General features: G+C 38.1%; 1 protein-coding gene across 2 annotated transcripts in view; it reads right to left on the bottom strand.

Annotated features, from left to right (window-relative positions):
* Positions 1–2,897: 2,897 nt before the first annotated feature.
* The window catches only part of tet1 (tet methylcytosine dioxygenase 1), a 38,960-nt gene continuing 27,695 nt past the window's right edge, over positions 2,898–14,162 (bottom strand). For both annotated transcript variants that reach the window (XM_026224298.1, XM_026224297.1), the window contains exons 3-11: positions 10,890–12,996; positions 10,712–10,802; positions 9,202–9,295; positions 8,900–9,108; positions 7,300–7,450; positions 6,583–6,672; positions 6,258–6,395; positions 5,844–6,156; positions 2,898–4,717 (exon numbers count right to left, since the gene is read on the bottom strand). In XM_026224298.1, coding sequence (XP_026080083.1) covers positions 3,753–4,717; positions 5,844–6,156; positions 6,258–6,395; positions 6,583–6,672; positions 7,300–7,450; positions 8,900–9,108; positions 9,202–9,295; positions 10,712–10,802; positions 10,890–12,996 — 4,158 coding nt within the window. In that variant the 3' untranslated portion in view covers positions 2,898–3,752. The remainder of the gene's footprint in view (positions 4,718–5,843; positions 6,157–6,257; positions 6,396–6,582; positions 6,673–7,299; positions 7,451–8,899; positions 9,109–9,201; positions 9,296–10,711; positions 10,803–10,889; positions 12,997–14,162) is intronic.

A 14,162-nucleotide genomic window follows, 5' to 3' on the forward strand; every position in this document is an offset into this window, starting at 1 on the left:
AGCACAATTGGCAGAGATGACCCAAATACATATTTGAGCATGGTCCAAACTGACTAACTCAAAAATCTATTCACAATATCAGATGTTTTTGAAAATACACAATATAAAATATAGGTGGGATGGAAATACTGTTGAAATGCAGAGTAATAATAATACTACATGACTTCTCTTATGTTACTATGTCCTGTGTAGAGCGTATTAGACAGTGATGTGTTTGGGCATTGAAAAACTGCTATTTGGGTGCATATATACAAAAATCATTCAGAAAATGTGCAAATGGAAAAGCCTCACACTTCACATGTACTGTACATCTACTGTGCATTTTATTTTCTCAAAAGCTGGTGTTTCTTTCCTTGACAGATCATCTCAAGTCACAAAATGAACAAGTCTTCAAGTCATCATATGCTCTTTTTTTGTTTTGTAGGTAAGAGGAGGTTAAAAAAAATCCACATTATAACAGTGCCCATAATGGCTTACATTCAAACTTAAAGCCGAAGTGTGTCATTTTTGTTCAATGTTAAAAATAACTCTGGTTCAACATTCAGATTAAAAAATAAATAAATAATAAAAAAAAATTAATAAGCCAATGGTTGGTTTAAATTACCAAAGATGTAACATCTGCATGTCTGAACTGCAATCAAATCATTACTTGAAATGATTGCATTGGAAAAATCAATCGATTTACCTGACTATCTGAGAAAACTGCCAGAAAAAAATCATTACTGTTAATGCGATTTTGTCTGATGATGCTAGTGGAGCAGAAATTACACACTTCAGCTTTCATTCAACATATACAAACGAGAACTGTCAAACTGATAATATACATGAAGATGTTGTAAGGGAAACGTAAATTAAAATTCTGTAGAATTTAATCGGAAGACAATGCAAAAATTGTAGAAGCTTGTGTCCAAAGTTACATGTGAGACCTGAGAAAAGAGGGAAAATATAACAAAAAAAGAAGAAAAACATGCAAGAGACCCCTAATGTGAATATATTAACTTAAAAAGGAATGTAACACGTTTTTTTCTTTAGCAACATTATTTTTTTTTACCAGACTGTTGCAATGAGAGCCATGTTAGATCATCTGAACTCAAATAAGACCACATGAGCCAAATCTAACAAAATGAGTTAATGGTATTATAAATCTACCGTAATTTACACAGATATGTAATTTTTTAACCAGCGACACAAAAACCAACCCATAATTGACATAAAACAAGAGCTTGGAAAACAATAGCTTAGAAAAATGCATAAAATCAGTGAGCATTGAATCAAATTGCATTGGTAATTCCCTTAGGCTATATGATGTTCATAGTACTGGCATTTCAATGTCAGTCAATTAGCATCAGGGGACTGTGAGGTCATAGCATTATTTGTGCCACATAAGGTCAAGAGGAAAAACACTCAATAATATAGCATGATCTAATGATATTCAAGCTGAGTAAAACATTCAGCACCGGCCAAAAAGAAAGATCCAGAACTAGTGAGTCACCTACATGTGATTCGTCAATGCTAGGGGACTCTGGTACTATGAATAAGCACCAATGATGAGCACTTTCCCTGAGCTATATACAAACTCAACTCAGGGTTACAATATCGTCTTCTTTTTGTTACACATGATGGTTTTACCCAAAAACAACAGTATCATTGTTCAGCAAAAATAGATTTAATTGAAGAGACAGTAGCGTGAACATACCCATGCCACTCTGTGACTTCAAGTTCCCCAAAACATAGGTTCACATTGGGTTACAGTTGAGCTTTTCTATCTTTGTCGCAGCTAGAGTACTAGTTGAAACACATTTTCAGAGACAATGTGTAATGTTTCTCACAACCTACTTCACAAGATGTTGTTTCAAGTGCTGAAGCACAGCATTTTGGGTGTACAATGGTTCTGAACACTGACGTACACTCTTTAGCACCATAAAGATGAAATTAATAAGACATTTCTTAGCCGTATGTTCACTTTAAACTTCATGTAAGAGTAATGTAAACCTTTCGCTTGAGCCAATATCTTGACTAGGCCTCTGGATACATATGCAATTACATAGTCATAAAATGTATCTTTTCATTCAACGCACCTAAATAAAACCAAACATACTTGTGTATAAAAATGCACAGACACTGATCCACCCCAGCCCTCGCACCAAAAAATGTTGATTTCAAATAAAAACATCTCAGGAGGTGTCATGGGATCTCTTTAGAAGCACCAGTGAAAAACATACAGTAAATTCGTTCAAACATATCTTAACACGCTTGAATTGTATAAAAGGCTTAAGCTATTTCAAGTCATGTTTCAACCTCTTTGGGAGTAAAAAAAAAAAGAGAGACTCAAAATTTGGGACCAGATATTATAGAATTTTACATAAGTGCCAGAAATTAACCAGTTTGGACACGTCGTCAAAATGCAGCATTAAACCTTCAATGATTATTGCTTAAATATGCAAAGTTTCATAATCATGATAACAAAAACATGACAATTACTCGATGATCAACCAAACGTGTATATTGGAAACTGCAAAGGTCAAGTTGGTCTGAAGATACAAAGTGCTTTTTGAAAGGATGCCATGTCTATGTCTCACAACAGTGTTGGGGGAAGTTACATTTAAAAGTAATGCATTAAAATATTGGTAGCACTTTATTTTACAGTCCTGTTCCTCATGTACATACTATGTACTTATTATAGTAATTACAATAACTATGTAATAACTAGGTACTAACCCCGAACCTACCCCTAAACCTAACCCTACCCCATGTAGTTACCCTTTATTACCAGAACCTTCTTAGATAAATACACTGTAAGTACACTATAAGTACATGTTAGTACATGTACTGTAAAATAAAGTGCAACCAAAATATTGCATTACTGCATAAAAAACTAAATAACTTTTACATTCGTTACTTTTTATGGAAAGTAATGCATTACAATACTTTTGCGTTACTTTATGTCTCTTGTGCTAGACTTGCTTATTTGTTTTTTAAAACAAAAACTTCAAAATTAAAAATTTTGGCAACTGTAAAGGCCATTTCACACCCAAAGTGAAATTAATAAGCCTCTGGAACTCCCAGTTTATCTCAACATGTGGACGGGAGAAGTGTCAGTTTATTTATATAAAAAAAGTAACTGACATATTTTGTTACTTTACTAGTTACATGAAAAAATGAATCATGATTATGTTACTTGTGTTACTTGCGATGCATATCCCCCAACAATGTCTTATGCCGGAACAATGTACCTTCATACCAATACAAAAAACTGATGTATAGTTCCTGTTATGACCCATGTATGGTTCACATAGGTCAATTAACCTTACTGCTACATTGGCATCATAAAATAGCAACTACAGAGGGTCGGACAAGACAGCACCCAAGGCTAAGACGAGAATATAGAATTCACATTTGACAATGTCAATTCGGAGTGTTTACTACACACGTCATTTTAAGGATGACATACTCCTATTGCAGTAAACAGGCTTGGACCAGAAATTAAATTACAAAATAGTCTTGAAAATGATCAGAATAAATAATCAAATCTTCTATGTACTAATTTCATCTATATGTATAAAACCAGTCTTATAACATCTGTTCTGAGCACCATCTCTTTACAATAAAAAAAACACAGACATAAACATCAAAACTCACAGTTAAAAACCCACAAACGGTAGTCTATTTCTTCGTAAAAGCTGAGATGAAGAGCACGCGCATGAAAGGATGAGAACTAGCTGAGGTAAGGCATTAGCTAAGCACGGAGAATTTCACGTCCAGCGGTTGTAAGGCCCAGTGACGTGTGTAAGGGAGTACGGCGCTGACATGACGACGCCCTCACGCGGAACTGTTAGCGATTGACGGGTAGGAACCTGAAGCTTTTGTCTCTCTTCTGGATAAGTCTCGTTTTCGCTCTCCGTATCCCAATCCATTTCCTTTGACCTGTTGTTGAGTCCCAGACGCTCGGCTTCCTCTTTCTCCCTGGCCTTCTCTGCCATTTTAGCCTCATACTGTTGCAGGCCGTGGCCAGGAGCGTTCAGGCTCTTGTGCTGGTAGAAGACCAGGGAGATGCGGGTGGGATGCGTGCGGTTGGGCCGCAGGATGGGAGTGGTGGCGTGCAGTTCCCGTCGAGCGCATTCGATCAGGATGGAGCCGTGGGAAGGAGCCACCGCGACCCCGCCGATGTCCCTGTCGAGGAAATTGTGCTCGCTGTCCGACCACACTTCCTCCACTGGGGTCAGGGGTCGTGCCATAACTGGAGGGTTGCGGTGGTCCTCCAGGTTCAAACGACTGTGGAGACCCTCAGCCGTGGGCGGGGAGAGCGGGGTGGGAGCTGCGCCGCCCTGGAAGCACCGCATCTCCTCAGGCTCGGATTTGAACGAGGGAGAGTATTTCGAATTGGTTCTCAGAGAATCATTCGGATACGAGTGTCTGAACGGTTCAGACATGTGCCTGATGGTCTCGAACCCGTGTCTAAGAGAAGGAGAGCCATTGGTGTGGCCCGTTCCTCTTGGGGGATCATGCGGTCGAGGGGACTCTGGGTGTGTGGACATGCCAAAGCTGGAGGCCACAGGAGGAGTGCGGCTGGTGTTACTCTGGTTGTACGGGACAGTAGAGCGGAAGTTTGAGAATTGGTCTCCAATGCCTGGAACACCAGATGATCGCATGCTGGAACTTAAATTACGAGTATCCTTTTCCAAACATGGTGAATGTTCAACAGAGGTTTGTTTGAAACCTGTGGACAAAATAATAATAATAATAATAATAATAATAATAATAATGTTGATTAGAGAAGTCCCCCAAAATTTCCTGGAATAAATCAGTGGCACAACTGCCCCATTTAATGATCTATTCTCAAGAGAAATGTATATTTAATGTACAATATGAATTTAAATAATTCTTATTACATATCCATTATATGCCCATATTTTATAATGTCAGTGGTTATTTTTGTCTACTAAAAGAAAGCTATTCTTGTAATTTAGTTTTGAAATATATATCTGGTTTCTGGAAATAGTGAAACCGATACAAATAAACTGATAAATATTTTCATGCTATTACTGAATAGTGTGAAAAACAAACTATCTAAAATTAATAAAATTAATAATTAATTAATTATAAATTATAGGTAAAATTAATTTTAAATGCTACATGTGAATTTAGGCATCCCAGCATAAACAATGGATATTCATTTTGAAATTTAAAGATAACATTTAACTGTGCTATTCAATTCTTTATAAAATATATAATCTTAAAGTGAGTGTTAGAATTAGATATAATACTGAAATATTGCAGATAACAGAAAGGTGATTGTTACTGTTGTTACTGGAGCTTCCTGGCTCACACTTTGAGACAACGTGCTTCAGAGGTCACCATAAGGGTATGTTTCCATGACAACAATGTATGGAAAAATGAAAAGTTTTTTCTTTGCATTTTATAAAAGTTTTGCGGCCAGTAGTAGGTCACTTTGCTAAGAAACAATACATGCCTGCACACATCCGCATTCCTATCGAGGATGCACATCGCCGTTTTCTCCAATTAATTTTTGCTGTTTACACAGAGAAGGAACTGTATTGTTTTTAAAAACTTGCACCTTGATACCCTTTATCAAAAGTTTGCATTTTCAGGTTTATTGTGTAAACAGATGGCCAAAATCCATTAGAAATGTTCTGTTTTAGTTGAAAATGGTGAAGTGTATATGCCCCCTAAACCAGGGGTTTTAAAACTGTTTCTGGAGCCTCAACAACACTAAACATTTTCAGTGTTCCTCCACCTCCACACCAAAAACCCTGCCTGAACACAACTTGTACACATCAAGAAAATGGCATGCCTCTTAAGAAGGAAGGCTGAACTGGATATACCTTTAAGATGCGCGTTCTTCACTTTGACAGGGGTGCCCTGCTTACTGCGCAGGCCGCTTAGTTTCTCAGCATGGGATCTTTTAGCCTCCATCCTCCTCTTGCGTGCTGATTTGACGGGCTCGGCCAACATCCTCACTTCTCTTGGGAAAGCCGAGAGGACTTGCAGTGCCCCAGATTTTATTTTGGCCCACTGGCCCTCAGCATGGCCAAACTCATCCGTGTCAGAGATCTTGTAGAGCGGCAGGACGTGCAGCTGCTCGTCCTCTGGAATGTTCCGCACTGCACGGTTATCCTCCCTGGTTAAAGTGCATACCTGCAGTTCACATGAGGCAAGTGCACATCCCATTCATCTCAGATGTCAGAAAGGAAAAAAGAACGCATTAGAAGGACATTGACAGTGGACTTGAGACTCACCACAGTGCTTCCATTGGTCATGTTATGTGTGTCTTTGTGGGCATGAGCGCAGAAGTCCACACATGCAGTCACACCAGAGAACGGCCGACCTTCGGCCCTGCCAAGCCGACAGGCCTGCCCCTGCTGCTCCTGCTCCACCTGACATGTTACAGATCGTTACTATACTTTCTTTACAAATGTACACAGAGCTTAGTTTGCTTTATCTTGCCTGCTATAGAAATATCAATAAAACCATGAAATCAACTAACTTGGCAAACATTTTTACTGTTGGGCTCTGCTTAAGAGCAGGTTTAACATTGTGACATTTTGATTGTGTCATTCCTACCTGGTTCTGAAAGGACACAGGAGCAAGTTTCTCGTACACGGGGGCCAACTCTGATGCCAGATTCTGCAAGTTTTTCTCCAACTTCTCTTCCTTACCACAAAATCAAACATCATTGTTGTTTGGAAGATGAAAAAATAATGACCATAAAGCATAAATACTCTACCTTTCAAAAAAAAAATGGGGTTGGTATGATTACATCTTTTTTTTTAATGGTTTTGAATAACAATTTACGCTTAGCATGGATGCTGCAAGGATTTACTTGATTTCAAAAATACAGTAAAAACAGTAATGGAGTGAAATGTTATTACATAATTTAATTAGCTTGTATGAAGAATAGGCAGCAGAGTATACAATCTACCGTACTTTACACAGCATTGTTCCACCACTGTAAATCACACTTGAATTGGCTGAAAGTGTATAATAATGAGGACAATTTACAATGTGTTTGCATTGCAATGAATGATAATGACTCAGTACTCAATGGTACAGTGCTAGAGGGCTACAGGTTAAACTGGCTCAGGTACACGAGGTAAACAAGGTAATTCAGGTTAGTTCACACAGGATACTCTTATCAGAGTTGCACATCTCATTTAAAGCCACTATGGCTTGTTGGCAGGATTTTGAAAACCAGCATGTAATTCTTTCATAACAGAGCATTTCTTCACACATTTCTAGTGGACTGAGAATGTATTTCCTATGAGCCCATCTAGTGCTCACCTCCTCGGGACAGTCTCCCTGCAGTCTGAACTTTCGGGGTGTTTTGCTGCGGGCAAACTTGCAGCCATTGAAGTACATACTCCAGGAGCAACCAAAGGAGAAAGAGGCACCGCAGGTCTCTGGATCCAAACCCTGACATGCACAAGTGCGACTAACAAGAGAGAAGAAGAAGGTAAGGTAAGTTACAGTGCTTTAATATAATATAATATAATATAATATAAAACTTGGTGCTGGTGCTTTAACATGTGTGGAAAATATGGATTATATATTATGCATTACAATTATTAATGCATTTAACGCACCCAAAAGGGGCCGACAACTGTATTGCATCTTGAATTGTATTGCATGACAGAGATGATGCATGGCAATGACTCACTGTGTGATCAAGCCCATCTAGTTATATGCCCCCTAAAATTCAAGGATATGAGGGCAAAAAATGCCTGTATAGGTTTTTGTCTTATATTTATATTATATGATATAGTTTAGCAAAATCACATGAGCAAGTTTTTTTGCTTGCCAAATATCTTTATGATTGAAAATGCGAAACTGATTTTATACAGTAGTTCAATAAACAATAAGTCAAAACCCTTAAAGTTTAGATACAGTATTGTCTATTATTTCAGTATTGTTCAGTATTATCAATTTGCAAATGAAAGTAGTTCAAACTAAACCGCAGCAGAACATTTCTGTTACTTAATAAACCGCATTTTTAAAGCTCATTTTTACAAATTTACTAACATTATTTCTGCAGTGCTGAATCTTTCTAGAGCTACGTTTTGTAATGTTTATGTTTTTTATCATCTAATGCAATAATGAGTTTAAATGATCATTTGGGTGGACTAATTGTTTTTCCACAAATTAATGAACATTCATAACAGAAATAAAGTTTTCCATTAAGGAGCGGTATTTGATCCTGGAAGTGATTTCCTGGGGCATAATCTTACCTTTGTAAGGCTAATTTTGTAATAATAAACTTATTTAAATATATTTGTTGTCTTTTTATTTTAAATATGTAAATTTAATGAATTAATTAAATCAATCAGAATCTGTTGCCAAAAATCAACATCAATAATAAATTAGTTTATTACTATTTAATGTTTTAGAAAATCATGATTTCACTTAGTTTATGGTGAGAGAAATTAAATAATAATTAAAAAAATAATCTAAATGTCTTTGATTGGCCATCACATGCACATGCTCAATAGACATGTGGGGTTTTATTTATAATGCTCAACACACATTGTTGATAGTAGTCAATACTCGTGTTCACATTTCACATTGTATTAGTTAAATCATGCAGTTTAGTTTCATTATTTTAGTTCAGTTTTTGTGTCCTCGTGTCTCGAATTTTTGTGTTCATTTTGGTGACATTTTGGCCCCAAGATAATTTCCGACCCTGCTTTTGACTAATCCAGCCTGGTCTTTTCAGCAGTGAACGTACACTTACAAAATGATGGTGTGAAGGAGTTTCAAGAAAAGTACTCATGCTTCACAAACACTTCATCAAGAACAACCTCCAAATGTTCTTTTGTATTTGTGTGAGGGAGTTAGTACGTGAATCATTCCCACACACTCTGTCCGTATGTCACTTGTGACTCACTCCTCATTGAGGGCACAGCGGCGGCTAGTGGGCGAGCCATATTTGCAGAGAGTCTGTGTGAGCTCCTGGTACAGCCTGTCAGCCATACTGCGTGGGATCCCCTCCCAGGCCAGGATGAGAATGACTACCACTGCGTTCTGACAGCAGTGACCAGCACGCGGCCGCACAAGGCACAACAACTTCTCTTCCTCACTTCTTCGCCGTATGATCTGCAGGATTGAACACATGTGCACAGAGTATATGAAGGAGCAGATGTTCTGAAGCTCTTAGCAGACTGCTATTTTTTTCCTTAGATCACTCACCCACTTGGCGATTGGGCAACCTTGTGAGCTCCGCCCTTCTTTGCCTGTATACACCACAACCTCCACACGGACTGCGTTGCCTTTCTCGCCATATCTGTGATGAAAAAAGTTCAATATTTTTTTTTTATGCCAAGGACCCCCAAATATGATGATCCCTTTGCAACAGACCTCCGTTCATAAAATATAAAGGTACATATTTGTTTATATAAAAAGACACAATTAAACTGTGTAAGAATTTTTTTTATGTTATATTACATAGGTATACTGTTTCTAAAATAACTGGCTTTTAAACTGTCACTGTATTGAAGCCAAATGAGCCATTATTCCCACCCACTTTTACACAAATTTCAGATGTATAAATCTGAATAGACCCCCCCTTTTTTTCTAACTATATTAAGATTTGTGTTTCTTACTTTTAAGTATAAATGTAATGAAGAACAGATCCATCATGATTCAATATGCAAATATATGCAAAAAATCAACGGCAATCAGAATTTAGTATGTAAATATCATGACAACACCATCAACATCATCGGGTGCATTTTGAATGGTGGGCATTTCAACAATGCAACCCTAATAGGATTTTCAAACTTTAATCTTGCAATTAAAAAAACAGACTGAAATTATCCAAAAAACAAACAAATGTTTAAATGGAATCTGTATATTATATTATATTATATTATATTATATTATATTATATTATATTATATTATATTATATTATATTATTAAGCATATTAATTGCAAGTGTAATATTTAGGGTTAGGGGTCTGAAACAAACTCTAACCTGAAGGTTTGAGAAATATCAAAATAATGCTCTTTGCAAACATGGTACGTGTAATACTTTTGATTGTGCGACTCAAGGGAAATAGTATCATCACAGCATAACTCTGTCATATCTACCGCAGTTCAGTAGTAACCTCTGTGGTAAGAATCACTCTAAGGGCCCCTTAAACCCAGTTATAGGCTTCCTGTTTCAGCTTTTGGAGAGCATGAAAGTGTGTTTCTGCTGAAACACAACTGTGGTTGCTACTCTGAATGCAGTTAAGTATATAGCTAAATGTATACTTCTCTGTCAATGTAAAAAAAAATATAGCACAGCAGGGCTCCACTTCAAGTATTTGATTGCCAAACCCAGTTTTTAAGTATGCAATGTTAGCTACATGCACCCAGATAATCAGTTATTAATTCAACTGATACATCAACATTATTATTGCAAATTTTTTCAGAATTATTTTTTGCATTTATTGAGAAAGGATAGCACAGACAGACAGAAACATTTATTATTATTTTGTATTATTTATTTTATTAAATATATTTATTTTATTATATTTTATATATTTTTTATTTTACAATTTAAAAAACAAATGAAACAATAACTGTAAATTAAATAAATACATGTAATTTTTTCAATTATCCATTCAAATTAATAAAAAGGTGTAAACTTTTGTGTAGGAGTGAGAGAAAACATTATTGCATGTAAACATAGCAACCACAGAAATCCACTTTACCTGTTCTCCATCATCTCTCTCACGGCTGCTACATTCGGGCCAGATCCAAGGTGAGTGTAGTACGGACCCTCCTCTTTCTCAATCACGTGTTCTGTAGACGGAAATTGTGTTCACAGATGAACTGTAAGGAGATCGAGCCAACTTTTATTTCAAGTTATGATATGATAATATGACTTACCCACACAGTCACAGGAGGGCAGCTCAGTGATTTGTTTAGAGGGGGTGTTGAGGAGATTCTTGGTCGGTGTGTCCAAGAACCTCATCGGAGACTCTAAAAAGCTGTTGATCGTGTGCTTGGTAGGAGTCTGTTCTCCAGGGTTCACCACGTCCCCGCTTTCTAAATGTACACTGGATGTGGACAACACAGTAACACCTCCAGACTTCTCCACTTTGTAAAATCCATTTTGATTCGTGTGCAAGTGTTGATGATCATTAAAGCCATTGGCTTTATGGTACATCCCTGGGCTCTGCGGCAAATCTTTACAGGGTTCACTGGCCATGGTTTGCTGAGGTTGTTGTTTAGCACCATGATTTAGCACATCGTAGGTTTTCGATACCTGAGAAATCATTTGTTGTTCACATTCATGCCTCGGCCACTGGCTAGCACCTAGATGGTCATTCGTATGATTGTGAAAGAGTCCGTTTGGTTGCGGTAAAGAATGACCTTGAGCTCCTTGCTCGTATTTAAAGTGAAAGCCATTCTGCTTACCAGAACCTAAGATCGTTTCAAAGTGCTCTTTCTTCAGAGAGTTGCTGTAGTATAAAAGCTGCCTGTTCTCATGATGGGCCTCCGCTATGTACTTTTTCAGGTCTATCTGTGCTTGGGGAAGATATGGACTCCTCTTGTGCTGGAACCTCATCTTTTGTTGCAAAATGGCTTTCTGAATGGCGGCCTTGAGTGGGGTTTTCCTGTTGGGCGTCTTCTTGGCCAATGGAGTCCTACAATGGTTACCCTCGATCTCAGCAGCTTTCTTCTTAGACACCCTGGGTTTTGATGGCGTCGCTTTAGGTTTCCTTTGCTTTTTCAAGTGCTGCCCTGAATAGTTATGATTGTATTTCCTGGTCTGAGTTGGCATACCTTTTGGCGGACTGTTTTCCGAGAGTTGCATCTGCCGGGATTCGATCATGAACGCAAGCTGCACCAACTGAGCCGCGACTTCCTCCTCGTCCCTCTTTCTCGAGATCTGAGTGGCTTCTCCATGCTTATACTTCTTGAAAGTGCCTTCTAACCTATCAGGTTTACAAAGTGCTTGGCCGTTTCTGCGGTTCTCCGCGGTATACGATAGCTTTTCACATTCTGAGCTGGCCACCAGAAGATCCTTCAAGGAAAGTTTTCTGGAGGTAGACGCACACTGCTGATTTTGACTTTGGGTGAAGTTGGCTGGCCTCTTCAGAGGGTTACAGATGACAGAAGTCTGTTGCAATGATGAACTGATTACAGAGACCTTGTTAGAGAAAACATCTGAAACTGGTTTAGCCTCTTGAAGAGGTATGTGGTTGCTTGAAGTGGAGCACGTAGACGTTCCTCGCTGAGCGTCCTGATTCTGGTTTTCTGTTTCAAAGGGCACTGTTTGTGGGGTAGCTGCCAGTTGGGTCAAGGCCTCAATAGCTATAGCCTGATCAACACTAATATTCCTATGCTGGAACAGAGACTGGACACTAGGTAAAGATAGTGCAATGTTATCATTCTGAGGAGGTTCTTCTGGACTTTCTCCTTGATTTAACTGACACTGATATGGTTCTTCTTTCGGCTCAGTTTTTAAACAGGCACGAGGCCCGTAAAGCCTCTCCTCCAGACTTTTTCTGTCCGTACTGGAGAAGCAAACCACAGCTGCTAGGGTAGATAAAGCATCTTGGTAGCACCCGTTAGTTTCTAAGTGCTTTGAGAGTGGGTCATCAATCTCAACCCATTGCTCCTCCAGTTTGATCTTCTTCAGAGGAAACGTTTGTTCTTGAACGGACTCGGATTCATGACTCTTCTTAAACATGGGTCTATGGAAAGTGGCACGTGGCTCAGTGGGATCCACATGTCTCTCAGTGTTTGGTTCGATGTGTTCAGCACCATTATGAGAGGTTAGAGAACTGTTGTGAGGGAGTAGTACATCAGTGGTCCCAGGCTCCTTTCCAGGAGGGGTTGGTAACAAGCCATGCTGAAGAGGCGTGGGAACATCAGGTGGAACATTGTGTGTTAAGGATATGTAATGCGCCTCTTCCTCTGGTGTCGCACAGGTCTCCTCCATCTGCTCTGAGCTTGTGCCATTTACTGAGTTTGCCTCTGACTCAACCTGCAGTGGAAAAATATAGAGATGCTTCAGCAAGTTTTGGCTGTGGTGTGAAGCAGGACATACTGCAATTGGTCATCCCAACTTATGACAGCTGGTGCCACAGTGGATCATGGCACAGAACTTGGGGTGATTAAGCAATACACAAAAACACTTTTTCTGTGTTATGTGAGTTACTCACTAGTCTATAGCTTGTATTAGCAAATGAACAACTGAAATGCACTTCTTTAATTCTTTGTTCATAATATGGCAATTAATTAATTCACAGTAATAACAACATTTTTTGAGGAATGTAGGTACAGCTCAGCAAGTTTGATTGTGTTATTTGTTTAATGATTTTAAGTTAATATAACAAAATGTCATTAATGAGAGAGTGCAAAAGTCCATCTTCCAAATCATGCCCTTACTTTACCCAATTATACTTTGATTAGCCTATAAAAATTGAAACCTGTCATCTCAAATCTAAACCAAAGAGAAAAGTAGAAAAGCTGAAAAGTTTGATGTACATGGATGATTCAAAAATGCAAACACAATATGTATGTACTTTTATTTTTTAATCATTTAAGAGACAAAACGTACAGTGCAGCTTTAATTGCAAGGCAATTAAGTTCATTTTTCATCCAAAAAATATACATTCAGACACTTTTTTAGGAATTGGAGCCATGAACGTAACTGTGTTGCCAGCACTTTGTGTTACTGCTTCAGCTACAGGAATGCTGCACATGCAGTTACACAAACATGTGCATTTATTAAAACAATAAAAATCAATCTGCATGTGATTATTAAGATACAATTAATCATACTGCACTGTGTTAAAATGATAGTCACAAAGCCACAATATACCACAATGTGAACATAATTAGTAACACTCATTATAGCATCATAATAGTTTTTCCGCACCAGAAAAGAAAAAGGAGGCAATGAAAAAAAATAAATGCATGTGAGAGCCTTCACAGCATGCCTGCCTTACTGTCATCTAAGTACCTCTCATAAAACACAGTTTTACTACCTGTGTAAAGCAGTGTGCATAAGAAGATTAAATACTTGCAGGAGTCAGTCAGTCATTGTGTGAGAAACTGTGGTTTCACGTTTTTTTATATTTATAAGCAAGTGAAATGTGTCTCTTAGTGCAGTGTGTAAATAAATTCAGCAGCACCAACAATGCAGTA

This window comes from Carassius auratus, chromosome 38 (genome assembly GCF_003368295.1).
Source record: "Carassius auratus strain Wakin chromosome 38, ASM336829v1, whole genome shotgun sequence".
Taxonomy (NCBI): domain Eukaryota; kingdom Metazoa; phylum Chordata; class Actinopteri; order Cypriniformes; family Cyprinidae; genus Carassius; species Carassius auratus.